General features: G+C 32.3%; 1 protein-coding gene across 1 annotated transcript; it reads left to right on the plus strand.

Annotated features, from left to right (window-relative positions):
• Nucleotides 1-224: 224 nt before the first annotated feature.
• LOC145276986 (coatomer subunit epsilon-like) lies at nucleotides 225-27741 on the plus strand. Its single transcript, XM_080128553.1, has 11 exons — nucleotides 225-616; nucleotides 7531-7694; nucleotides 14779-14881; nucleotides 16051-16100; nucleotides 17355-17408; nucleotides 18711-18792; nucleotides 20883-21038; nucleotides 22026-22094; nucleotides 22194-22268; nucleotides 26183-26253; nucleotides 27538-27741. Exons 1-10 carry the CDS (start codon nucleotides 521-523, stop codon nucleotides 26234-26236), a joined length of 903 nt encoding a protein of 300 aa, XP_079984679.1. The 5' UTR covers nucleotides 225-520; the 3' UTR covers nucleotides 26237-26253; nucleotides 27538-27741.
• The last annotated feature ends 33 nt before the right edge of the window (nucleotides 27742-27774 follow it).

The following is a 27774-nucleotide window of genomic DNA, read 5'->3' on the forward strand; positions in this document are numbered from 1 at the left end:
GATTACTATATTGTCCAATTTCTACAGTACACTCTTTAACCCTTATCCTCGAGTGGTCTCTTGGCCTTGATAAGTGGTGATATATATATATATATATATATATATATATATATATATATATATATATATATATATATATATATATATATATATATATATATATATATATATATATATATATATAAAAACAAAATATATATATAAGAACAAAAAAGCATCTTGCTGAAACACGAACCGGAGTCAATATGTGAAGGTACAATTAAAAATACAACACCGGGAACTATTTTATCTTTAGTTTTAAAGTTTAAAAAAAGGGGGGTAAGGGAGGCTAAACTAATTAGACATTATAAGTAATCCTGAGTTAGTAGATGACATATGAGATTTGAGAAACGGTGAATATTATCTATTTTGGGCTTTATTTCTGCATTCTTTATCAATCGTCGACCGACGACACCGGCAGCGGCCACGTTTCCCAATTTTGTTTTTGACGTGGCTCTGCGTATGCGCAGTCATATCAACAATGGCGAACGACGCGGTCGACGAACTATTCGAAATCAAAACAGCCTTGTTTATTGGTAATTACCAACAATGTATCAACGAAGCACACAAGCTGAAGGTAGGTTATTACAACGTATTTAATAAGTTATTATCGTTTTGATATTTCTAAGAAATGTCTTTTTAATCGTAAACAATTCAAAGCGTATGGCAATTTTTTTTTAAATCATCATCACAAATCCGCCTAAGTAAACGAAACGAACAACTGAATTTTTTAATCGAACAAATATATATATATATATATATATATATATATATATATATATATATATATATATTACTTGGTGCTAATGTATAAAAGACCACCATGGATTGTTAAAATCCAGTAATGAGTTAGAATAATAACTAAAAAAACAGTCACACCAAATGAAACTCATTATCGGATTTTAGCAAAATCATTTTACTGGGCCAATATCGTCTGCCGTTGAGGTTACATGACGTACAATATATTTCCGTACAAATATTGTATTAATGATGAGTTCTAATGTGTAAACAGTTTCTTCAAAAATTCGAAGGTGCTAATGCAGAGAGTGATCCGCGCTATTTTTTAAATCGTATTTCCACGTTTAATTAAAGTTTTATGATGTTTTTTTTTTATTCAATTGTAAGATTAAAGTACAGAATAGGTACAAAACACCCTCCCCATGTTAAGAATGGCTTTTTAAATAATAACTTTATTATTTCAGCACGGATCACTCTCTGCATGAATACCGAAAATCGCATTTAAAAAAAACTTAAGCAAAATAAGTATCTTCGCTGAAAATTAGGAAAGATTATTGAGTAGAATTTTGATTAAAAATCAAAATCGTAAAAATTAATTTTACATGAGCACAAGTTGTGCTCATGTAAAATTAATTTTGCGAGAATTCACAGTTGTGCTCAGCACAACTGTGAATTCTCGCAGATAACATGAAAGCTCCCTCCTTTCTCCATATTCATAATAGCTTTCTAAATAATAACATTGGTGCTAGTGCACTTACTGATCCGCGCTAATTTTTAAATCGTATTTCCAAGTTTAAAGTTTTGATATATTTTTTATTCAATTGTAAGGTTAAAGTATAGAATAGTTACAAAACACCCTCCCCTCCCCATGTTAAGAACGGCTTTTTAAATAATAACGTTATTATTTCAGCACGGATCAATAAGTGTAAAGTGCACTAGTACCATAACATTATAGGGTGCGGCCTTTCTTTCTTTTTTTTTTTTAACTTTCACATAACAATTTAATAAACATTTTGACGTTTGCCGGAATGATAGATGGATTTATTTTCCCTATTTTACACAACTCTTCAAAATTATTAGGTTAGTGCAATTTTTGGTAATCTCCAAAAATACCGTTAGGGCTTACAACATGGCCGCCAGAAGAGTCACGTGATCCGGTTGATCCAAAACATGAATCGTGCAAATGGAAAACGCAGCCTTGAAGGCAAACTTTGACAAACAATCACAATTTGTTTGTATTTAATTTTTTGTTGATATAATGTTGTTATAAAAATAGGCAAACTTTGAGAAACAATCTTAGGTTGTTTTTAGTTAAAACAGTGTTTATAAAAAGTATTTTATTCAGAACAAACAAGTGGTCGTGGTCGACGGAACGCAATTGAACCATGACAATTCCTGGAATTGAACCACGACGATTCCTGAAATTGGAACTGCTACCTACCTCAGAGAATTACAAAAATATCAATGGCCCTTAACGTATCACCCTTGTTCCTCGTTCCTCGTGTTCATGACAATAACGCTATACTTGGCGAAACTATGACATTGTCTCGGCTAATGTTAGCAATGCCAGATGACGTGCACATATTGACATGGCTTGCACAGAGACGTCTGATAGCCAATTCATGCAATTGTCAAATTTGTGGGTCGCCATGCGTTGTTGGCTCGATATTCCGAATCCAAGGATGGTTGGAGATGGCGTTGCCGAAACGATGGATATCGTAATACAATTAGAACGAACTCTTTTTTTCAAAGAAGCAACCTCAATCTAAGAACCATTGTAATAATTATGTATATGTAGAGCATGGATTTTCCACAAAAAACTATGGCAACAGAAAGCGAGGTGAGTGCCAACACAGTGAGCGACTGGTGCAACTTTTTGAGGGAAGTGTGCACTCAGTACATTGAACAAAACCCAATTCAATTGGGGGGTGTAGATGAGACCTGGACCCCAAAAGAGGTTGAAATTGATGAAAGCCATTTTTACCCTTGGAAATATCACAGAGGAACTGTCCGACGTAGCCATTGGGTGTTCGGCGCCATCGAACGAGGCTCTAAGAATTGCCTTTTGATCGAGGTTCCAGACAGAAAACGTGAAACTCTGGTCCCTATAATTCGCCAATGGATCTTACCCGGGACTCGTATACTAAGCGATGGGTGGAGCGCTTATGCAATCGTAGCAGACATTGACTTTGGTATTTACAGCCACGATGTTGTTGTCCACGAAAGAAATTTTGTGAAGCCTAACGACGCGACTATAAATACTCAACTTATTGAAAATACGTGGATGCGAGCGAAGAAAAAACTTCGTCGTCAATTTGGTACATCAAGGGCTCTCTTCACTTCATATTTAAATGAATTTATGTGGTGTGAAAGAGTCGGCCCAAATAAATTTTGTGAGCTAATTTGTTGCATCGCCTCCATCTATTCTGTCTAAATTTATAAAATGAAAATTAAAAATATAAACTGTTTTTTTTTACATCATATTTTTATAACATTACATCTTAAAAAAAATGAACACCTTGTTTTAAATACCATTTTTATGAAAAACTCCGAATAAAATATTTTTTATAAACACTGTTTTAAAAAACAAACTGCAATTGTTTCTCAACAAAAAATTAAATGACCGTTCTAAATAAATTATTTATTATTATGATATTGAAAAACTGTTTTTGTACTTAATTATTATGCTTGTTTGTCAAAGTTTGCTTTAAATTTGCGTTTTCCGGTTTCGTAATACGGCGATTCATGTTTTGGATCAACCGGATCATGTGACTCTTCTGGCGGCCATGTTGTAAGCCCTAACGGTATTTTTGGAGATTGCCGACACATCTTTGCCAATGAGAAAAAAGTTTATTTGTCCCATTAGCAGAGAAATCTAGTGTTCTGGAGAAATGAGTCGTTTTAGTTGTGCAGAAAGAGCGTAGAAGACACCTCAAAACAATGATTTTTTTTGATTATCGTTCAATTTATGCGGCACCCATTTATCCAACTTTTTTGATTCCCTATTCGCTTTAAATGGCGAATGACTGTTGAGTGATCGACCTTGAGGTCAACAGCAACTTTTCGTATGGTTTTGCGAGGATCGGCTTCAATTAAGGCTTTCAAATATTCGTTATCAACCAGGCGCGACTGTCTTCATCTTCGAGGCTCTTGTCACCATTGCAAAATTTCTTGAACTACTGTTGTGCCACACGTTCGTTAGTGGTTCTTAGACCAAACGCATCATTGATATCACGAGCTGTCTTGGCAGCTTTTTGGCCTAGTTTGAACTGGAACAAGAAAATCATGCAGATTGGAATTTTGTCCACATGTTCTTCTGCGATAAAGTAGTTGTAGGGATTAGATATTGTAGTTGGTTTTGTACTTTATCAAGGCAGAAAAGTGTATTCTGAAGGACACCTTCCTAAAATGTGTCCACGATATTCCATCTCAGGGCATATTTGACTCTTATACAGATAGAGGAGTGAGATATTTTCTGGAGTGTCAGAATGATCCAACCATTTTTTTTTTTTTTTTTTTTTTTTTACAACTTTAGCAACAGATTTGATGTAAATTATCCATTTTAGTGAAAATCCTAGAACTTAGAAGTTGAGGTTTTCCTAAAGCAATTCATTTCAATTGGAACAAAGTGAGTATCTGAGTGTTTGTGGCAAAAGGAGAAAAGCTTCATCTTAAACATATTTAAAAATAACCAGACCCTGTTTTTTTTTTCATTGCACAATGTACTCCAGGTTTCTGAATTTTTAAGATGAGGATTGGTTATTCGTATTATTTGGATTATTCGGACTACTGTTCTCATCTTGAGTGTCATTTTCACAATGTCGATGTAACCTAACCTTCTTCAGGTATATCTTGTCAAATTCGTGAATTTGGACGGAATTTTGAATGAAATATTTTATTGATTTCACAGAGGTAGCATGCTCTCATTCCATCAGATATGACTTGATAAAGACCCTAAGTAATTCACAATTATATTTTTCGGTCACTCACACTGAGAATTGAAATTTCAGCAGAATATCACGTTTTACAATTGATTTTTCAAAATACTCTAACCACTGCACAACGGGTCCTTGTACGATATGAATTTTGGAAGCCTTAAACCTATTTTATTTCTAGTTATAAATATTGCTATTTATTACTAATTATTGTTACTATATATTATTGTGTAGAATTTTTCAGTTATAGCTTTTTGTCTTGATAGGAAACAAGGATCACTGCTGAGCTTGACTGTATTAATATTACCATTCTTTACAATTCAAAGCATCTCTGACTGGATAGATGGCTGCTAATTTTTGCTTATGACAACTAGCATTTAATATTTGCAAATGGATAATTATCCGTCCATTATGATAGTTATTTCTTTTGCCATTACTTTTTGGAATCATTCTTCTATTATAAGATCACAGAAGAAATAGGAAATGCCCTAGGATGTGTGTATGCATTGGTAGAATATCTCCTTTATTACCCTATTGATCAGATTTATCCAGCATAAGTCCAGTACAAACAGACAGGAGTTTATAGAAGCTAGAAGTAATTGTAAAAAAGAAGTAGCGACAGCTAAGAGAGAATACACTAAAATCACCAGAAAACGCATTGAAGCGCAGAAATTAGGAACTTGTGATTTCTATAAAATCTACAACAGTGTAGTAAATAATGGGCAATAAACAGTTCCTCTACTATCCAACAATCATGAGGTTGTTTGCATGGCAACCGAGAAAGCTAACATGCTTGCCCATCAGTTTGCCTCAGACTCTACATTGGATCCAGCAAACCACTCCCTCCCTGATTTTCCTTTGCAGACAGAACCACACTAGATATTCTGAAAATCACCCATTCTCAAGTATATCATATCATAAAAAACCTAGACACCGCAAAAGCATGTGGACCTGATCTCATCCCGGCTGTACTATTAAAAAAAATGCTCTGCTATGGTTGCTCCAGTTTTCCAAACTCTTCAACAAATGTCTTAATGAATCATGCTTTCATGACAGCTGGAAAACAGCCTCTGTGGTACCAGTTTACAAGAATTCTGGCGAAAGAACTGACCCATTAAATTATTACCTCATAAGCCTCTTTCCTCTTTTCACCAAAATATTTGAGTCCATAATTAATCAAACTCTAGTTCACGACCTTACAGTTGCTAAACTTCTGTCTGACCATCAATATGGATTTAGGCAAGCCCGTTCTACTGCAGATATTCTTACTGTAATCTCTGAACGTATATACCATGCACTGGATAAGGCAGAGGAGGGGAGGGCAGTAGCCTTAGATATATCTAAGGCTTTTGACAGGGTATGGCATGATGGTCTTCTCATGAAAATCAGATCCTATGGTATTACTGGACAAATACTTAACATAATTAAATCCTATTTAAATCCAGGTTGACCTCTATGGTCATACATCTAAACAATGTGATATAAATATTGATGTACTTCAGGGGTCGATCCTTGGACTTTTATTGTTCCTGATATTCATAAATGACCTCCCTGATAAAATAGTCTTTGAAATGGGTATATTCGCTGATGACACCACACTCTATAACAGGCATGCGGGGAAAACGAACGAACACATATCCAAAGTAATGGCGAAAACCCTAGAGAAAGACCTCTAGTCTCGTGGAATGGAATCTAAAATGGATGGTAATGTTCAATGGTGCCAAGGTTAAGCTCATTTCTTTTAATAATTACAAGAAACCATCAATAGTTATGGCTAAAGCTACATTAGCTGAAAGTACTTCGTTCAAACTCCTCATCTTAATGTTCTCAGGGAACATGAGTTGGAACAAATACATCAAGAGCATTGCCAAGGCTGCTGCAGAGAAGGTGATCTCTCTACCGTGCTAGAAAGTTATTTATGCCTGAAAGTATCCTGTACTTCTGTAAGGCCACCATTTGCCCATGTATGGAGTATTGTTGTCACATTCTGGTTGGTGCATCTGCTACTAGTTTCTCACTCCTGGACAGGGTTCAAAGGAGTCGTCAACCTGATAAGTCCTGAACTGTCATCAGCCTCTGTCCCATTGACAAAATGTTGCATCCCTCTGCCTGTTTTACAAGCATTTTGAATGGTGGATGCTCCGACAAACTACAAGCCCTTCTACCCCCTTGACGTAAATGCTCCTGACAAACCCGACAAGCAGCAAAGCTCCATCCCTACACAGTAGAGATCCCTAGACGTAAGAAAGCCTTCCACTCCAATAGTTTATTCCCTAGAACTGTTTGACTTTGGAATTTGCTTCCGGGTTCCTTCTTCCCCAACTGTACTGACATACAGAAGGTCAAATGTAATGTGAATAGACATCTTGCTGCTCAACTCCCTACATAGTATCCCTGCAACTTATGCCCCTGATAGTAGCCACCTACATCAAAGTGGCACTGTGTCTTGTTTGGGGTGAGAATGGAATAAAAGAAAATTAAAGACTAGAAACTTGCTTATCTTGAAATAAAAGGTTTTATTTTTATTTATTTATTTTTCTTTTTAGTGTGGGTGCGGGAGATGGGGAGGTACATAACCAACTCATCATATACCCATTAACCCTTATCCTCGAGTGGCCTCTGGGCCTTGATAAGTGGTGACTTCTTTGTAAAAAAAAACAAAAAAACATTAAATGCATCATTCAGCTGTTCTTTATGGGTTTTATGCATATAAGATGCAAGACACTCATCTCGCAGCATCTCTGTATTTATTTGTGGTTTATAATTGTGTAATGCATGAATGTTTGTTGAAATAAAATGTTTTCATTTTCTCTTTCAGCTGAGCAACCCCGAGTTGAAGACCCAAAGGGATGTGATCATGTACCGTGCATACATTGCCCAGAGGAAATACGCAGTTGTATTAGATGAGATCAACGCCACTCATCCGTCAGAACTTCAAGCTGTCAGAATGTTGGCTGATTTTCTTGCAAATGAAAATAAAGGGTCAGTTGATAAAAAAAAAAGCAATTCAAATTTTAATTTTATGGATTCACAAAAAACATCTTAAAACACAGAATCAACATAAAACATGTTTGAAGATGAATTAATTAACAAATTCCTAAATTTGTATCATTTTTTTTTTAAACGAATATTGGTGTAAGTGTTGTATTCATCATCATCGTTAATTAAAAATGCATTTTACATGCTGGCATGTGTTAACAGGTACGGCACAATCATGTTGACACACTGGTTCTCGCCAGATCACCGGTTAAGCACCGTTGAGCCTGGCCAGTACCAGATGGGTGATCATTTGGGAAGGCTAGGCGCTGTGTGTACCTTCTGGGAAGGTTGGGCGTGGGGCCAACACCCTCACCCTGAAAAAAGAACTCCTTGCTACAAAAGTTGTGGATGGCCTATGCCCCTCTAAGGGTTCAAGGCTATGGATGAATGGATGTGTTGAATAGCTTTTAGAAATTGTCTTCCAAATTGACCAATCTCTGACCATGTCTTTAATTTATCTTTCTTTCTCTCAACTTCATCCTTCTCACGTTTTTCTTGACATTTCCCAATCATCTGACCCTGTTACATCAACTGTTCTACAAACCTAAAAACTCTCATTAATTCTTTTAATGTGACCAAACCAATAATGTCTTCTATTCTGCATATCTCTCCCTGTAATGCCCAAATTTAATCTTTCTCTGAGATCAACAGATCTCATGTCGATCTGTTTTTAAAACTCGCATTGCACACCCATCATGATATATATATATATATGTTATTATTACAACCTCAAGTATATTAACTTAATTCATTACAAATTGTTTCATTAGACAGGATGAAATTATCCGTCCATATGGTCAGATGATTTAAGTTAAAAGTTTTAACTTGAATCATCATTCCAGTTTAAAGAAAGTTTAATCATCTGACGATATGGACGGATAATTTTTAACCCCTATATTAGAACAACTTGTAATAATAAAAAAACATATTTGGCTCTACTAATGTATTGAGCACTTTTTATTATTTTTTCCCACATATATCTCTTAATAAATAAATGAATAAATATATATATATACTCAGTAAGATGATTGATAATTTATAATTAAAATCAAAAATTAAAAATCGGTTTCATAAGAAGGAACACAACAAAGCCAATAAATTGTACGATCGTTTTGGAAACAATGTTTTTATTGAGATAGACATTAAGTCATGGACAATAATTTTAACATATAGTTTTTTGAAACAAAGTCTCCTCATCAGCAAAATATTGGGTGTTTTTGTTTTTTTTAAATACACCAAATATAAACCTAGCATTTTTTTTAAATAAGGCAGATGTATCTGGAAAATATTTAAATATAAAGGGAAATAGTTACTTTTTGATGTTGATAAATAAATTGAGAATAAAAATTAGAATAAAATTATAAATTGGAATTAGGTTTAAATGTAATGTTATAAGATATTTTTAAAACAATTTAACAAAGATATATATATATATATATTTACCTTTATAATGGTTCACCTTTTAAGATTTGTAATTATCACCGTCAAAGCATTCATTTGTGTGTTAGATGTAGCTTATGAATGTTTTAAATGTTGAATTTTCAAAGTGAACGCCAATTGAATAGTTTTATCGGCTAGAATTCGTTAATAACGCCAAATTTCAAATTTAAAAATATATTTAAAAAAACATTTTTTTTGTTATCCCAACTATCATCAATGGACCTGAGGTCATCTCGTCAGCATCAGACAAGGCCAGACTATTTTCCAAGAACTTTGCAGCTAATTCTACCCTATGCAACAATGACCATCAACTCCCTGTATTTCCTCCTATAACAGACAACACGCTATGCAACATACAAATATCTGTGCATGAGGTCGCCAAGCTAATCAAGAATCTTGATTCCAGTAAAGCCCTGACGGCATTCCAGTTATAGTGCTGAAAAAGCTCCAACCAGAACTTGCCCTCATATTTACAAAACTGTTTAAGCGTTGCCTTAAGGAGAAGTGCTTTCCAACACCCTGGAAAACCTCATCAGTTTGCCCTGTATTTAAGAATTCAGGTGAAAAGTTATCTCCCTCTCAGTACAGACCAATAAGTCTCGTGTGTGTCATGAGTAAGTTGTTGGAATCCATATTAAATAAAGAAGTAGTCAACCACCTCAACAGAAACAACCTTCTTAGTAACATGTAATATGGTTTCCGCTTTGTAAGATCTACAGTAGATGTGCTAACGGTTATATCATATAGGATTAGTGAATCTCTTGACAAAGGTTTCCTTTCCAGGGCAATTGCTCTTGACATATCGAAGGCCTTCGATAAGGTATGGCATAAGGGCCTACTTCACAAGATTTCCAGCTACAGTATTACTGGAAATGTTTTCTCAATCATTAAATCATTTCTCTCTGATAGGTTCTTCATAAGAGTAGTAGTTGATGGGCAGAAATCAGAGGCCCACAGTATTAATGCGGGAGTCCCTCAGGGGTCCATCCTGGGCCCAACTCTCTTCCTGATCTACATCAATGATCTCCCAAAACACATACTTAAATCATTCGTTGACATCTATGCTGATGACACGACCATCTATGGCAACACATCAAAGGCCGTAAATGACAAAGTTTTCTCTAATTCTCTCTACTCTGATCTTGAGCATGTGGTACAATGGGGGAAGAGGTGGCTGGTCACTTTTAATTCATCCAAAACCAAGCTTCTATCTTTACATCATCAATGCTCTGATCCCATCTGGCATCAATTGAAATGGATGGCTCTCATCTTGGGGAGGCTTCATGATTTGACAAGCTTCTGGGTTTGACCTTTACTCCTAATCTGAAATGGAACATGTACATCAAATCTGTTGCCATGCCAGGGACGCTGGGAAAATGGTGGGATCCTTCTACCGCTCCAGAAGATATCTCACTACTGATGCAATTCTCTGTCTGTATAAAAGCTAAGTATGTCCAAGGATGGAGTACTGCTGCCACATCTGGGCAGGAGCTGCTTTGTTTTATCGTTATTTCCATGGCAGGTGCTCGTCTGAGCTCCAATCCCTTATCCCCCCTTGCCAATCTTTCACGAGAAACACCCGTCTGGCTGAAACTACTGTCAATAATTTTCCCCACTCTTTATCTGTGCCTAAATCCAAACGTAGATTCCATGAGCAAAGCTTCTTTCTTAGAACTGCACGCCAGTGGAACTCTCTGCCGCTTGCCTGTTTCCCACCTGACTACAATTTGGACGTCTTCAAGTCCAACATAAACAAACTCCTGACAAACCGCCCCCTTAAGTAAGACACTCTATCAAAACCCCCAATACTAATGATTACTACAATACTCTCATTGATTACTGTACACGCAATAATCCTTATCCCTGAGTGGCCTTTGGGCCTTGATAGTGGTGACCCCCATGTAAAAAAAAAAAAAAAAAAAAAAAAAAAAAAAAGTAATAATAATATTTTAATAGCAATTATATTAATTATTTATGGAACTTAATAAAAATAGTAACTTGTAAAATTTAAATAGATATTTAAATAAGATAGAAAATAATGGTAAAAATATCAGATAAACTAATAATAATAATGATCCAAATTTTGTTAATAAAGTTATTAATTTATAAATCTTAAGATAGATTATTAATAAGAAAATTTTAATGACTTATGGTGGTTTATATTTATTAAATCTAAACCAACGTTTATGAATACATTCAGAGAAAATTTCATCTTTTTGATTTAGGAGAATGGTTTTATTTTTATTATCCTTATAATTTAAAATCTTAAGGGCTTCATATCTACAAAGTGCACAGAATCTGCCCCTCGGCTTATATGCTTTATATGATCCTATTATTTCTTATTTCAAATTGAAGGGAATATTTTTATCATTGAGTCGCCAAATATGTTTAGATAGAGTAGTTTGGTTTACCAGGGATGGATTTTTAAAAGAGAGCTTGTGGGTTGAAATCCTATGTTTAATAAGTCCAGATGTGGAACCGAAGTAGATTGCGTTTTGTTTAATGTAATTGTTGTCAGGTATATTAAGGGTGATGTTAATATGTAATGGGTTTGTTTCTATTTGATTGGCAGATTGGTTAAATGGGGTGCAGTTATTGGAGCTATGGTTGGCATTAACATCATTTATATTTGGTGTTTGTAACACATTTTTTATTTTGCAGATACCTTGTAGGGGGCATTTATTTTTTCTTCTTTTTTCTTTAGAACTTATTTTTTGGTGAAGGTTTGGCATAGTTGAGTAAGACACTTTGATAGTGTTCTTATTAAATATTTTATTGTATCCATGGGGGAGGCTTTAAAGTTTTTTTTTCCAATATTTTAAAGAATTCCCTGGCTATGTTTGTTTCAAGATTTTTAGAATATGGGGGGGGGGGGGGCTTGAACCATAGGATCTCCCTATGTCTGTTTTTACGCTTACGGACTTTGGTTTGTTGTTTATTTGCGTTAGTGGCTAATACTTGCGGTTTAATTTTGTTTTGTATTGTATTTTGATTATTTTTTGCCATTTGTATGCGGGATGGCATGGCCATATTGTAGGTTATGTTTTTAGTAGGTTTATTATAGTTTTCAATGCAGTTTTTGTTATCATTTTTATTTAGGAATTTGATTTGTGATTTGTATCCTGAGTTTTTAAGGCCTCATTGTAATATTTTTCATTTTTGTTAAATATAGATTTGTTAGAAGATATTTTAGAAGTTCTTAAAAAGACATTGGGAACTATTGATTTCAATATTGACTTAGGGTGGTTTGATTCATTATGGACATATAGTACAGATTGGTTTGGTTTATGATAGGGTTCAAAAGTAGAGTTTTCAAGATTTAAGGTTATGTCTAAGAAATTAACTATTTTTTTTATTTTTATTTTTTCTGGTCCAATATTTGTTGTCAAAGGTTATTAAAGATTTTATAGCTAAGAGTATTACTTTAATTTCGTCTGGTGTTATATTAGTTATTTTTCATGCCATTAAGAGGGATTTGTTTAATAGAATTGGTGATATCGATTGGTAATATGATTCAATGTCAAAAGAAAGAAATTTAAGATTATTTTTATTTTTAATGTTCGAAAACCAATCGATTATCTTGGTGGAAGATTGCCATAGTGGGTATTTTATTAATGATTTAATTTTAGGGATAATTCTATCTAGTATATTTTGACTAACTAATCCTATATCTGATTTTGAGGGGCAGATGAGTCTAATAGTAGGGTTTATATTAAAGCTGTGTTTGTGATCCTTTAAAGCGAATCCCGGGGTACCCGGTACTGTTATTTCTGTGTATTTATCTATTTTAAGTTTAGTTAAAATATTTTTTGCTTCATTATTTATTCTATTTAATGCTGACTTATTTATTGTTTTGTAATTTTTATTAAGTTCCTTATATATTAGATTTTTGTACTGTATATAGTCCATTGTACAAAAATTTCTGGTTTTATCTGCCGGGACTATCAGTTAATTTTGGTGGCTTTTTGAAATTGATTTCGAAAATTTATTTATTTTTTTAAGGATTGGAATGAAATTTTTTTTTTTTTTTTTTAAATTTAATATTTTCATAAGCTACATCTAACACAAATGAATGCTTTGACAGTGATAATTATGAATCTTAAAAGGCGAACCATTATAAGGTAAATATATATATATCTTTGTTAAATTGTCTTAAAAATATCTTATAACATTACATTTAAACCTAATTCCAATTTATAATTTTATTCTAATTTTTATTCTCAATTTATCTTACTTTATTTATCAACATCAAAAAGTAACTATTTCCTTTTATATTTAAATATTTTCCAGATACATCTGCCTTACTTAAAAAATGCTAGGTTTATTTTTGGTGTCTTTAAAAAAAAACACCCAATATTTTTGCCGATGAGGAGACTTTGTTTCAAAAAACTGTATGTTAAAATTATTGTCCATGACTTAATGTCTATCTCAATAAAAACATTGTTTCCGAAACGATCGTACAATTTATTGGCTTTGTTGTGGTCCTTCTTATGAAACCAATTTTTAATTTTAATTATAAATTATCAATCATCTTACTGAATATTAAAATAGCTCTAGGATATATGCCTATTGAGCTTATTATATAACTGCATTACAACGAGCACTGTTCTTTCTTGTATTTTAATTAAATTAGTGATTTTACTATCACATTAGAATACACTCTGCTCTTTAGATTAATGTTCTAATCCCCTTTAAATTATATATATTACTGTTATTTCTCTCCAAACAAGGCACAGTACCACTTTAATGTAAGAGGCTACTATTTGGGACCAATTTTACAGGGATACTATGTAGGGAGTTGAGCAGTTAAATGTCTGTTCACATTACACTTGAATTTCTGCATGTCAGTACAGTAAGAGAAGAAGCAGGGACCTGGAAGGGAATTCCAAAGTCTAACAGTTTGAAGGAAGAAACTCTTTCAGTAGGTTTTCCAGCATCAGTGTAGGGATGAGATTTTGCTGCTTGCTGGGTTAGTCGGGCGGGTGGGGTGGGGGTATTTATATAGGAGGTGGTACAAGTGCTTTGAGTTTGTCAGAACACATTCCATTAAAATACTTGTAAAACAGGCACAGAGATGCAACATTTTGGTGTTTTGAACTCCGCATCACTTGTGCACATTTTGGACTTGGAGTTAGTGGAAAGAAGAGAGAACTACTACTACTTACTTACAAATAGATTTTTAGAAAACCCGAAAATAAAAATAAGAAACATCCAAAAATCTTATTTACATAATTTATGTAGAATATTTTTGAAAGGAATTAAGAAATACTTCCTAATTTTTAAAATTCATTTCATGATTGGTTTAAAGGAAATATTTGTTTTTAAAAGATTTTTAAAAAATAAATAAAGCTGTTCATTTTGATGTTCAGGGTAAATTACAGTAGACAAAATCTTCCCTTATTGAACTCAAACAAGTTTCTATAAAGAGTAGATGTTTTGAGTTTGTCATTAAGTTGTTTGATGAATAAATAAAATTTTAAAACAATAAGGGTACAAACAATAAATACATCAAATAGTTTAACTTCAAATTCTGTTTTACAATTTTATGTTTTGAATCAAACTTTTGATTAGCTCTTTATCTTTTCAGAGATGCATTGATCCATGAATTGGATGCCAAAATGAGTGGCAATATTGACATCAGCAACAGTACATCCCTCTTGATGGCAGCATCCATTTACTTTAACTATAATGTTAGTATATTTCCTTATCAAAATAGAGATACACCTGTTAATTTGCATACCGAATTTATATATTTATCTCTTCGTATTTTATCTATTGGTTGATTTTATTAACGATGTAAATATATTTTTTATTGTTTTCACGAAACGTTTTTATATTGTTTCTTATTTTACTTTTATCTTTAGAAAAGTTTGAAAACTAAAACCAAGAATTTTGATTTAAAATAGTTCATTTTTCATTAAAATTTTTGGTATTTGTCCAAAATTTCCCCTATATAAAACAAAAACAAAGAAAAACAATGGAAAATATGTATGATGTATGCAACTGTGATAAAGAAAATATCGTACACCAAAAATCATGGCCCTGTCGGTGGGGCATTAGAATACGCCGACTGCCCCCCTGCAGAGGGTAAAAGTCCCTCAATGGGGGTCCTGGATATGACCTTAAACTATATCCAGTGGTGAGGCCCCAGCTTGTAGGCTTTGGGGAGTGTGGAGCCACCCTTTAATTACCATTGCTCCCAGGTCCACTTTGACCCGGAGTGGTAGTATCTGTTAGGGTCCCAACTATGGGTTAAATAGAAACCGACGTGAAAACAACAAATATATTCTATTAAAAAAATTTTTCTTCAAAATCTTTGTATTCGGCGTTAAATAACCCAAAAAGGGTTGATATGCCGTAAAATAAAAACAACCAACCAACCAAAAATCATGTAAATTGATCAAGTAGTTTTATTTTTATAAAGAAAATCATTTTTAAGCAAATTTGAGCTTTCTTTCCCCTCCTCATTTTAAGAATTGCTTTCTAAAATTCGCAAGTTTTAATTATTTGGAGCTCTCTCCCTTGTTCCTTCAGCTTATTTTCAAAATGGCATAGTGAAATAATCGCTTCTTGATTAGCCATACAATTTCATTTTCTTATTTAAAAAACAATTCATCTATTTACATGATCTTTGGAATATGATATTTTATTTTTATCACTGGTACATACATCATACAGATTGTTCTTTATTTTTATTTTTTTAATATAGGGGAATTTTAGGCAAGTAGCAAAATTTCTTCAATGATTTTATAAAAAAATGAACTCCTTTTACCGATATAAAAAAAAATTGTCCAGTTTAAAAATTTAATTTTTCCTTTTTTTTTTTTTATTTTTTTTTTTAATTTTTTTTTTTATGTAGAATTTTGATGCTGCTTTGAGGGTATTGCATCAATCAGATTCCTTGGAATGGTAATATTTATTTGATATTTCCTTTTATTCATTTTTATTTCATGAAAACCACAAAATATTTCTACACTAATTTTAAATTCTTGCCTCTTCAATTACTCACTAATACTATCCAGACATTTTTTATATGACTATGAGCAAAAGAATAACTTGTGTTTAACTGATTGTATACAAAAGTTGATCAGCCACAAAACAATAAAAATATGACCAAAGTTAATAAATTAAATCCTGTTAATTTAAAAGCATCTTGAATCCCAAATGTGTGAAAATGAAATTTTCAGTTTTGTAAATATGAAACTGAATCTATGAGAGTTCCTATTTACAATGCCTCCCCACGGGACAGAGTTCCGAGACACCAGGGTCCATTTTTAATGTGAAGAAAAAGGAACAAAAATAAAAATTGTCTCAATCATGAAGGATTTCTCCTCCACCGAGAGAGAACAAGAAATTGAAGTGCAGCATATGAAGAAGAGATACTACACTTTGATCTTGGCTCAAGGGCTAAGAACGTCTGCCCTTTGTCTGTTCCAAAAGTGAAGCCTCCTATTTTTTTTTTTTTTTTTTTTTACTCAAAAAGTTGAAGAACTGAAGACAGGAGTGATACCATTAAAACGAATGACCTTTTATGTTCTAGAGTTTATTTTCTACATAGTCATCACCATTCTCAATGCACTTTTTCCTGTAATTCAATGATGCATCTTTGCTTCTGACATACATCTATGACAGGGGTAGCTTTTTTAAAGTCTTACACCGTCAATATCTGCAACAGGGAGATTAAACTTTCAGGTCATGAATACATATGTTCAGTCATCATAACAATGCAATTTGCAATCCCTTCTGATCCATTCGGGCGGAATAAAAAAGATATGAGGCATTACCTTTGGAATGCCCTTCATAATCTAGAATTATGAACTGTAAAACTATAGAAATTCTATGTCACTGTAAAATACCTTGACATTTTAATTTTTCTTTTTAGTTTTTGAAAAAAATTCTAAAGCTCTTATATACAATGATGCAATCTCCGACCTTTTCAAATTTTCGATTAACTTTGATTAGAAGGTTGCTAAATTCAAAAAGCTGCATCTCAAGCCGGTTGCATCGACTAAGATGAGAATAGAAGTTCAAATAATCCAGATAAACAGAAGTAACTATAATGCTTTCTATCTAGGCAAGTCATACATTTGAATATTGTATAACATTCTTATTTTAAAAAAATAATTTTTTTGTTCATAATTTGTTTGTTTCTCATTTTCTCAGCCTTGCTCTAACGGTTCAAATTCTGTTGCGACTTGACCGTGTTGATCTTGCCAAGTAAGTATAATATTTACATTTCTTTTATAAATTTTTTCTTTGAAGAATTTGGATTCTTCAAAGCTGGGCCAGTTTTTTTTACTTTTTCCCCTAGATTAAGTGAACATATTTCTCTGGCTTCTCAATAATCCTGTTATAACTTTTAATAAAAAGAATGTTTTATAACTCTCATAGAATATATATATATATATATATATATATATATATATATATATATATATCAACATGAATATACATATCAAAATATCTTAAATATTTCATTTAATAGAATCCAAAATTATCCTTGTAAATTCATCGTTTTACCAATTGAACCTGTAAATGTAAAACGAACATTCAACTGAATATGATGATATAACTTATTTCTCATTTCATCCTGTTTAGCATGACTTCAAGCTGTTTTTAACCTAATTAGGAAATTGGTTCTAAAAAATTATTTCTCTATTATTGCTAGGCTGATTTTTAAAAAATTTCACACACATGTACTTTGTGTCTGGGAGTATTCTTAGATAGGTTTTTTGTCGGAATATCTCTAAGTATCAAAAATCGATAATCGAAAAAATTTGAATAAAGTAGGAACAGTCTGATTTTGACCAAAGTTAACACTGATACAGCCAAGCATCGCAAGTACATTTGAGAAGTTTCATCATCGCACAAGCAGAAGGGTTCAGCATATATTATTAATAGCAGGTTCTTTGATGAGAAATGAATGTTTCTGTTTAAAGCACAATTGAATTCATGATACTTGACTTTGCATTTTGAACTTTAATTCAAGCCATTATATAAAAATAATTTTATAGAATCAATAGTAGGTTCTCTACAATGCAATATAGACTACAATGTACTGCGGGGAGGCATGTGAAGTTTCCTACTGGTTAACCATGGTAGATCCCCGACTAGAGCAGGCAATTTAATTGAAAAATCGTCAATTTTTCCGATTTTGATGACAATAAAATGTATTAAAAGTGTGGAACATTCATCCTGGGCAACATCGGGTCTCCCTGCTAGTGTATATATATATATATATATATATATATATATATATATATATATATAATTGAAATCTCAATATCAAACACTGATGAACAATGGCCAATATATTGTATGATCCAGAGCAGTTGTTAGAAACTTTTACTTGTGGTTCTCTGACAAAAGCATGTTAGAACTCGTATGATTTTGATATAAATTTCTTTTTTTTTTCCATTGAAATTTTCATTTTGCCAATTAACTCCCTTTTATCCTGAGGCATTCTCTACAAAACATTAAACTGAGCACATTTTTTGTCTTTGCTTTGTTTAATTTTAGAAAAGAATTAAAAAAGATGCAAGATGCAGACGAAGACAGCATTTTAACTCAATTGTGTTTAGCTTGGTTCAACTTGGCTGTGGTAAGTTTTTACAAACTTTGATTTTTTTTTTTTTAAACGAATTTTGCGGTTCTTGTCTAGAATTCTCCATATATTAAAAAGCAAAAAAAGCAAAATCTGTATGATGTATGTATCAGTGACGGAATAAAAATATTCCAAAAATCATGTAAATTGGACAAGTAGTTTTATTTTTATAAAAATTATTAAGTGATTAATGAGAATTTGTAAGCATTAAAAAAGTTTTAAATTATTGTTGAGTTATTTCCCTTTGATTTTTACATTGTTTTAAAATGGCAGGAGAGATAGACGTTCCTGGGATATTCATAGAATACATACACCATACAGATTTTTTCTTTATTTTTGTTTTTCAATATTAGGGGAATTCTGGATGAGAACTGATTTTGCTTGTAAATCAGTCATAATGTTATATATATTACAGTATTCTCAAGTTGCTTTCCTTTCCCACCTGTGAAACTCTGTACTGCAGGGCTGCTTTCCAGCTGACTACAACATGGTCATTTTCAAGTCCAATGTAAACAAGTTCCATCCTCTTAAATAATCAAATTCTACTCAATTTTCACCACTACCATCATTACAATGTTGTCTTATTAGTTGCCTTTGGTATGTTTTTAAATTAAATTTTTTCTAAATTTGTAATGATTTCCTAGGTGAATGGCTTTGGTTTGAGGCCAGATAAGTAGAGTGATTAGGAATATAGTGTCAAAGGCCGAGCAGACTTTGTTCATCTGCTCGCTTTCAAATTGTTTGTATATCTTATTTTCATAAAGCATACACATACCGACACCTTGTCTGATTTGGAATATGTTCTGATAATGATGTTCATCTGAGAATCCATTCAGAATAACGTCTCTTGATTTATTATTTATTTTTAGAATCAGCTGTTTGCTCCTCAACTAACTGTCTCCCAAAAATCCAAATCAGCCTAATATGACATAAGATCATTTAATAGTGTGTGTGTATATATATATATATATATATATATATATATATATAAATATTTTTTAGCCAATAAAATTTTTGATGTCTTTTGCTTCTTGAAATGATAAATTAGAATTATTTTAATGAAAATTGCTCTAGGCAAGGCATAAAGCCGTTTGATGTAAGGAGCTAAAAAAGCAAAAACAGCTGCAAGGTCAAAAGTGCTTGTTGGAATAGATTCTGACCTAGAAAACAACAACAATTCTTCCATCTTTGTCAGAAACCTCATTCATGGAAGAATAAAATAAAGGAAATGAAAGTGACGCGGCTACTGAAAGTAAACCCAAGATCTACTTTCTATTTGTCCTTTGGCTTGAAATTGGATGAATAATGTCAAAATGTAGGATGAATATTTGTAAGATGTGTTAGTGGTTGGCCAGAATTTCCTCTATATTAAGAAATAAAAATACAGAAAAATTTTGATGATGTACTTACCCATGGCTAAACAAAAAGATCATATTCCAAAAAATCAAGTAGTTTTATTTTATAAAAAAAATCATTTTTAAGCAATTAATGAGAAATTATAGGCATTACAAAGCTGATGTTGAAAGTTTGGATAATTGTTGAGTTATCTGTCCTTGTTTCTTCAAGATGGCAATGGAATACTATCCCTTTTTTCCTACTCATAAAATTTGATTTTCTTAGTTAAAAAAAACTTCTTGACGCTGTGATTTTTTGGAATACATTTTCATTCTATCATAGGTACATATATCATACAGATTTTTTTATGTTCTGTTTTTTTAATATAGGATGAATTCAGGACAACAACTGTTTATTCAGTCTGAGCATTAAAAACTGAAAATACTATTCGAAACTAAATTGTGACAATTGTGTAGATGCATCTAAAAGTCATAAATTTCATTTTTTTTTTTTTAACTTTTTGAAAAATACACTTTTTTTTTTTTTTTTTTTTTTATAAATCAAGAAATATTTCCTAGAATTAAACTTGTGGTCAAAGTGAATTGAAATAAAAAACAAAAAAAAAAAAAATCCCTCAATTGACCATCAAAGAAAAGAAACTCTCTGGCGAGTGTCAAAAAAAATCTAAAACCTTTTTTTAATTCAAATCTGTTGACTGGTTTGTATTTGCGAATGTTGCTTTTCTTTGACAGGGAGGTGAGAAATATCAGGATGCCTATTACATCTTTCAAGAGCAAGCTGACAAACATATTGCCACACCATTATTGTTAAATGGTCAAGCGGCTTGTTACATGGCACAAGGACATTTTGATGATGCAGAATCTGTGCTTCAAGAAGCCATGGACAAGGTAGATTTTCGCACACATTTCTTTCTACAAGTTAATTAATGTCTCTTTGATACAATAGATTTGGTACAACCATTTAAAATTCTTCAATGCTAAACTACATATTTCTCAAATTCCCAAATTTAAATATTCGGTTCTTGTCCAGAATTTTCCCTATATTAAAAAAAGATTTTTTTTAATCTAAAGAATATATATAGCCATGACAAAACAAAAATATCACCTACATCGATCAAGTAGTTTTATTTTTATAAAGAAAATAATTTTTAAGCAATTAATGGGAATTTGTAGGCATTACAACATAAATTAAGTGCATGATGACCACCAAGCAAGATAACATTCTGATAGTTTTAATAATGTAATTAGATTATATTTGTGATTAATGATCATCTTCATGATTGTGCTACAATAAAGCAAGACAAGTACTTGATGTTAAGCTGTGTGTATTTGCACTATCTGCGCATAGCATAGAAATAGGAACCCTAAACATTGTCCATTGTTAACTGTTTGGTTGCATCAGTCCCCAACAATTCACTTCTTGACCTGATCTACATTTGCCTAGCTTAGACTCCAATCCCTCTGATCACTCTCATGAGACCTCTGAGCTGCCAACAATCCCAAACTGGACATTGTCTTTAACTGTCGCAAACCCAAGACTGTCCGTAAACTGTCACAAAACTCACTGTCACTCCGTAACTGTGTAAACTGTAAACATCTTGAACTCTTTTATCTCAATCACAGCCACATTTTGATTAACAATCCTATTTCAGTTTTCTTTGTGTGCCTTCATGAACAACTTCCTTTCTATTACCTTTCTACTGAGCCCATTTCCTACGACCCCTCGTCACTTCTCTCTTTTTTGTCAGTTTTTTTTCCAAACACTTGGAGGAGGGGATGTGTTGATAGTATCACATATTAAAAATATTTGTTCGCATTGCTGAAACATTTCATTAAAACAACAACAAAAAAACAACTCCTTTTTGTGTTTTCTAGGACAGCAATAACCCTGAGACTTTGGTGAACATGATTGTATTAACACAACATCTGGGAAAACCACCAGAGGTAAGTCTGACCATTTATATTGATTATGCTCATTTGATTTTGTTAATGCAATTAATATTTGATTTGTAAATATTTTTTATTTTCTCTTCTTGACCACAGGTCAGCAATCGTTACATTTCTCAACTGAAAGACTCTCATAAGAATCACCCGTTTGTTTTGGATTATTTGCACAAGGTTTGTTTGCTTGATTTTTGATGACAAAAAAAAAATTATAACCTGTTTTTAAATGTTTTCTTCTTAGAATCGCATTTTTGACAAATTTATTAAAAAAAAAATAAAATAAAAAAGAATAAAAATAACCTCATCTTATAGAGATTTTGTCTATCTGTCCGTCACAAATTATTATAAATGTAATAGCTATACCGTGGAATTTACCATATTTCAAAATATCAGAGGTCTTAACTACTATTAAAAATAGAGAATGTTTCATTAATAGTGAATTCCCAACAAATAAAACGCATGCCATGACCGGAAATTGAAATATTCAGTCTGAGTTTCTACCAACATATTTGAACTTTCTTATAAATAGAGCTTAAAACATTACTTTAACAAAATAATTACAGCTTTAGTGTGACGTCATAGATTTATGATTTAAAATGAATAGGTAGCGAATGGCATTGGAAATGATTTTATTAGTCTAAAATAATTTAACTATGTATCATGTAGCTCTTTCAATTATATAATACTCTCAGCCTTACAAAAATAGGCGATCGGAAAGAGACTGTGGCACTTCTACACTATTGGGACGAGATTGCGGAAGTCGTCATATTGAATTTCACATAAAAACAATGGTATCTACATATTCCCCATATTTTTAAGATGATTATATCCAAAAATTACGAAAATCGATAAGGTAGAAAATTATTTATTAAAGAAAATAGAATTTGAAGAACACGATCGTGTATGCTTATGTAAGATGCAGGAGAGTCACAAGGGAGGCAATTCAACAGTTGCAAAAACTTGTATGTATGTTATTTTTACGTTATTTAATTTTTAGGCAAACAGTTATTTTTATTGAAACGATTATGAAAAAATCTTAAACGAAAACCAGACTCAGAACATTGTATATATGTTACGTTTATTTCATTATTTTGTGTTACATTAAAAATTTAGAGTTACTTCCTTATTTATGGTTTTGTTTCGCTTCATTTTATAAAAACAAGGTGGCGGCATTTTTTTTATTTATTTTTTTTTTTTATTACATTTTCACCCCAAACAAGGCACATTGCCACTGTGGTGTAGGGGGCTACTATCAGGGGCACTATGTTGGGATTTGGGCAGCAAGATGTCGGTTCACGTTACACTTGAACCTCTGCATGTCAGTACAGTTGGGGAAGCAGGGACCTGGAACGGAATTCCAAAGTCTAGAGGTTCTGGGGAAGAAACTACTGGAGTAGAAAGATCTTTTACATCTAGGGATTTCTACTGTGTGGGGATGGGATTTTGCAGCCTGTCGGGTCTGTCGAGAGTGTTCACGTCATGAGGGCACAAGTGCTTGCAGTTCGTCAGAGCATTCACCATTATAATACTTGTAGAACAAGCAGAGGGATGCAACGTTTCGTCGATGGGACAGAGGCTGAAGCTTAGATGCCAGTTCAGGGACTATCAGATTAGCGACTCTCTTTTGAACCTTGTCAAGGAGCGAGAGACTAGTAGCAGATACACCAGCCCAAATGTGACAGCAATACTCCATACATGGGCGAATGGTTGCCTTATAGAGGTACAGGATACTTTTGGGTATTAGTAGTTTTCTAGCACGGTAGAGAGAGCCCACCTTCCTTGCAGCGGCCATGGCAATGACCTCGATGTAATTGTTCCAACTCATGTTCCCTGTGAACGTAAGGCCAAGGAGCTTGAAAGACGTACTCTCAGATAAAGAGTCGTTGGCCATTACTACAGGTGGTAGAAAAGGTTTCTTGTAATTATTGAATGAAACTAGTTTAGTCTTGGCGGCATTGAACGTGACGATCCATTTTTGTCCCCATTCCACTACAGATTGGAGGTCATCTTTTAGTGTTTCTGTCATTTCTTTAGATATGTGTTCATTTGTTTTCCTGTCGTGTCTGTTATAGAGTGTGGTGTCATCAGCATATATACCCATCTCAGAGGAAATTTTGTCGGGGAGGTTATTTATGAATATCAGGAACAGTAGAGGTCCAAGGATAGACCCCTGGGGCACTCCCGCATTTATATAATATTGTTTAGATGTACGACCGTCGAGGACAACCTGGATTTTTCTCCTATCTAAGAAGGATTTAATTATGTTAAGTATTCTACCAGTGATATCATATGATCTAATCTTCCCGAGGAGACCCTCATGCCATACCCTGTCAAAAGCCTTAGATATATCTAACCTATATATCTTATATATATATATATATATATATATATATATCTTCACCTGCTAACACAACAAATTTTTTCTACCAATGTAGTAATATTGACAGCATAATTTGTAAGCTACCATTGTAACTTATTAGAATTGATAAAAAAACAAAATCGGTTGTGTCCCAATTCTGTAAAAGCACCAAATACATTTGCTAGTATGCTAAAAAAAAGGGGGGGGGGTAAATTAGTATAAATCACTTTTTTTTTTTTTTTTTAACTAGTTCTGTTCCAGTTGTTGGCATTAGTTTCCTGGATTCTTTCAATAATCGGATACTTACAGAAGGGACTATGTGTAATAATGGTATGATTTGATTCAAACTTGGTCCACCCAGTCAGTTGTCTTCATTATCCTCTTTATCACTGCCACCTTCTCATGTGTAAGAATTTCAAATGACATGCTAAATAAAAATCAAATGAAGACTGAATTTCAAGTCAAAAGAAAATTTGTTTATTGTCTGGAATCCCCTATAAAGAAAAATCTGTATGATGTACGCAACTGTGATGAAACGAAAATATCATATTCCAAAAATCACATGAATTAATCAAGAAATTCATTTTATAAAGAAAATCATTTTTCAGCGATTAATGGGAATTCATAAGCATTACGACATAACTTAATTCAAATTTGCAAGATTTATCTCCCTTTTGTTTTTGGAATGTTTTTTTCAAAATGGCAAGTAAGATAGTTGCTCTTCAGTTATTCATAAACTTTAATTTTCTTATTTAAAAATAAAACTACTGAATCAATTTATGTAATTTTTGGAATGTATTTTTGTTTGTCATGGATACATGCACCATACATATTTTTCTTTATTTGTGTTTTTTAATATAGAGGAATTTTGGACAAGCACTAAAAATTTAATACTTATTTTAAGACGGAGATTATTTTACTGTTTTATTCTGCTATAAAATTAAGTAAAAAAAAACAACCTTTTTCCATGCATAAGATGTCAGTTTTTAAAGGCACCAACTGACAACCAAGCAGCATTTACAAATTGTGCAAATGCATTTTATTTACATTTGATGAATGAATAATTTCCTAAGATAGACTTGTCAACTGGCCATCTCATTCATGCGATTTAATCCCATTAGATTTTCTTTTGGGATATGTAGTCCCACGTCTACACTGATCAACCAGACACAATAGCCTACTTGGAAGGCATCATTCGATGTGTTATTGCTGAAATACAGCCTAATTTAATAGAGTTTGTGACAATTGGATCTCTAGATTCAGCTGTATGTCTGAAACTGAATTTAAATTATAAATGCCAAGAATTAACCTTTGGAATAAAGCACATATTTGTATAATAAAAATATTTTTCTGTGATTTATTTTAATTTAAAGTTCACTACCTCTCAAAAAAATAACCTAAAATAAAAAAACATATCAAACTATAACTTGAACATCATGATGATAAGTATAAATTTCTTTAAAAAAAAAAGTAATTTTTGATTTGGCACCAAGTTATGTCACACATGTATGTTTTATATAAATTTTGTACTTTGTATATTTATTGGTATAAAAATTAAATTTACAAAATCATGTATAGTTTTTTAAGTCTGTAAGAACAATGTGCCTTTTTTTTTATTATTGTATATATATGTTTCTTTTTATCAACTGAGTTTAAATTTTCCAATGCATTAAAAATTTCATTGGATTTTGCTGTACATGATTTGAATCTTGCATTTTCTTACTTTTAGGAAAATGACTTTGACCGTTTCTCCAGAAATTATGCTCCAACCGTTTCTGCTTGAAGAATAAAAAAATATGGGTAAGATAAATCGTTTTTTTTTTTTTTTAATTAAGCAGCAGTAGCTAAACAAAAAAAACTGAAATATTATACCTTTTTATTTATTTTAAAAACTTTTCATCAATTCAATCACTTTCTAATTATAAAAATCTGGACCCCATACTGTTACTACATTTCATGTTGTTAACCACTAGCGCAGCATCACCTCCCTTATCACAAGTTATTGAAGAAAGTTAGCGTGTACTAAGATCTATTCTTCACCTTTCCTTAAGGGCAGTATTTAATAGAGAGCAACTCCACAAACACCTCAAGATTTCAGCCTGGATCAAAGAGATGAAAATCAGATTTGCTGGTCACTGATTAAAGGCTAAAAGACAAAACTATCAACAATGTTCATTTGTGGATGTCAAAATTGAGATGTAGTTCAGTAAGAGAATCAAGATGTATGACATTAGCATGACTAGATGATGAAAAAATATAAAGATTTAAGAGGTTAATGTAGTTTGCTTGAAGCATTGTCTAGAGTGTATATAAAGGAAATTTATAGAAAGCAATACAATGCAGAGGTGTAACGGATCGACACAAACTGAAATAAATTAATAAATACATATAACTGAATAAGCTATGCAAATTCACCTTTTATTAATGCAGTATGTATATATATATATATATATATACTTGCATAAGTATAGTCAGATGGGAGTTCTGTGTTGTATGATATTTCAGGAAAATTTACTTTCATCAGATAAGTATTTAACTTTAGTTCAAACATGCATATGGGGGCTATTGTAAATGTGAGCAGTTTCGCAGAAATTAAAATGGACCTGAAATTATTCTTTAAAATTAATAATGGAAGGCTTGTGTTGATATTCAATATTTTATTTAACTTAATTTGTATTTTGTTAAAGTTTTAATTTATTTTCTGCATTTGAATGTTAAAATTTGACTATTTAAAGGGAGACAACTTTATCATAATTATTTTGAAAAAGGTTGGTCGTTTTCTAAGTTTAATTATTTGTATTACATGCATTTATAATTTATCTTTTGAATTTGATCTTATTTACTCTGTTTTGGCAAAGTTAGCTTAAGCCATTTAACTTTATTTGTTCTGTGTAAAAAAAAAAAAAAAAAAAAAAAAAAAGTGAATCTGCATAGCTTATTCCACTGATATGTTTTTTGCATTGTGTTGCCTTCTATAAATTGCCTTTATTTAAAGGTTCATTAAGAAGGGTAGCTTATAAAAAAAAAAAATTTGATCTTATTTTTTTATTTGTAAATTCTAAAATTAATTTCTTTAAATTTCAGGAATGACTGGACATCTTTAGAGACATCATTTGCATTCTTGACCAATTTTGGGATTGAATGACACAAACATTTGATTCTATTTCTTTCATCATTTGTACATTTCTAGATGCTCATTTAAGAGCAATCTGATGGATTACCTCCCTTGGGAACATTTCTGACACTCCGTAACTGTGTAAACTGACAAATAAAATATCTTGATATCTATTAGAAGATTCGATTTTTTTTTTTTCTTTTTCA

This window comes from Euprymna scolopes, chromosome 5, assembly GCF_053919585.1.
Source record: "Euprymna scolopes isolate OS-2025 chromosome 5, ASM5391958v1, whole genome shotgun sequence".
In the NCBI taxonomy this organism is placed as follows: Eukaryota; Metazoa; Mollusca; class Cephalopoda; order Sepiida; family Sepiolidae; genus Euprymna; species Euprymna scolopes.

Bases quoted from the DNA above. Each gene is read 5' to 3' on its own strand.
- LOC145276986 (XM_080128553.1), top strand. From the start codon at position 521: ATGGCGAACGACGCGGTCGACGAACTATTCGAAATCAAAACAGCCTTG. The intron at 17,409-18,710 runs GTAAGTATAATA...GTTTAATTTTAG, and splicing joins GACCGTGTTGATCTTGCCAA to AAAAGAATTAAAAAAGATGC. The intron at 18,793-20,882 runs GTAAGTTTTTAC...TTTCTTTGACAG, and splicing joins CTTGGTTCAACTTGGCTGTG to GGAGGTGAGAAATATCAGGA.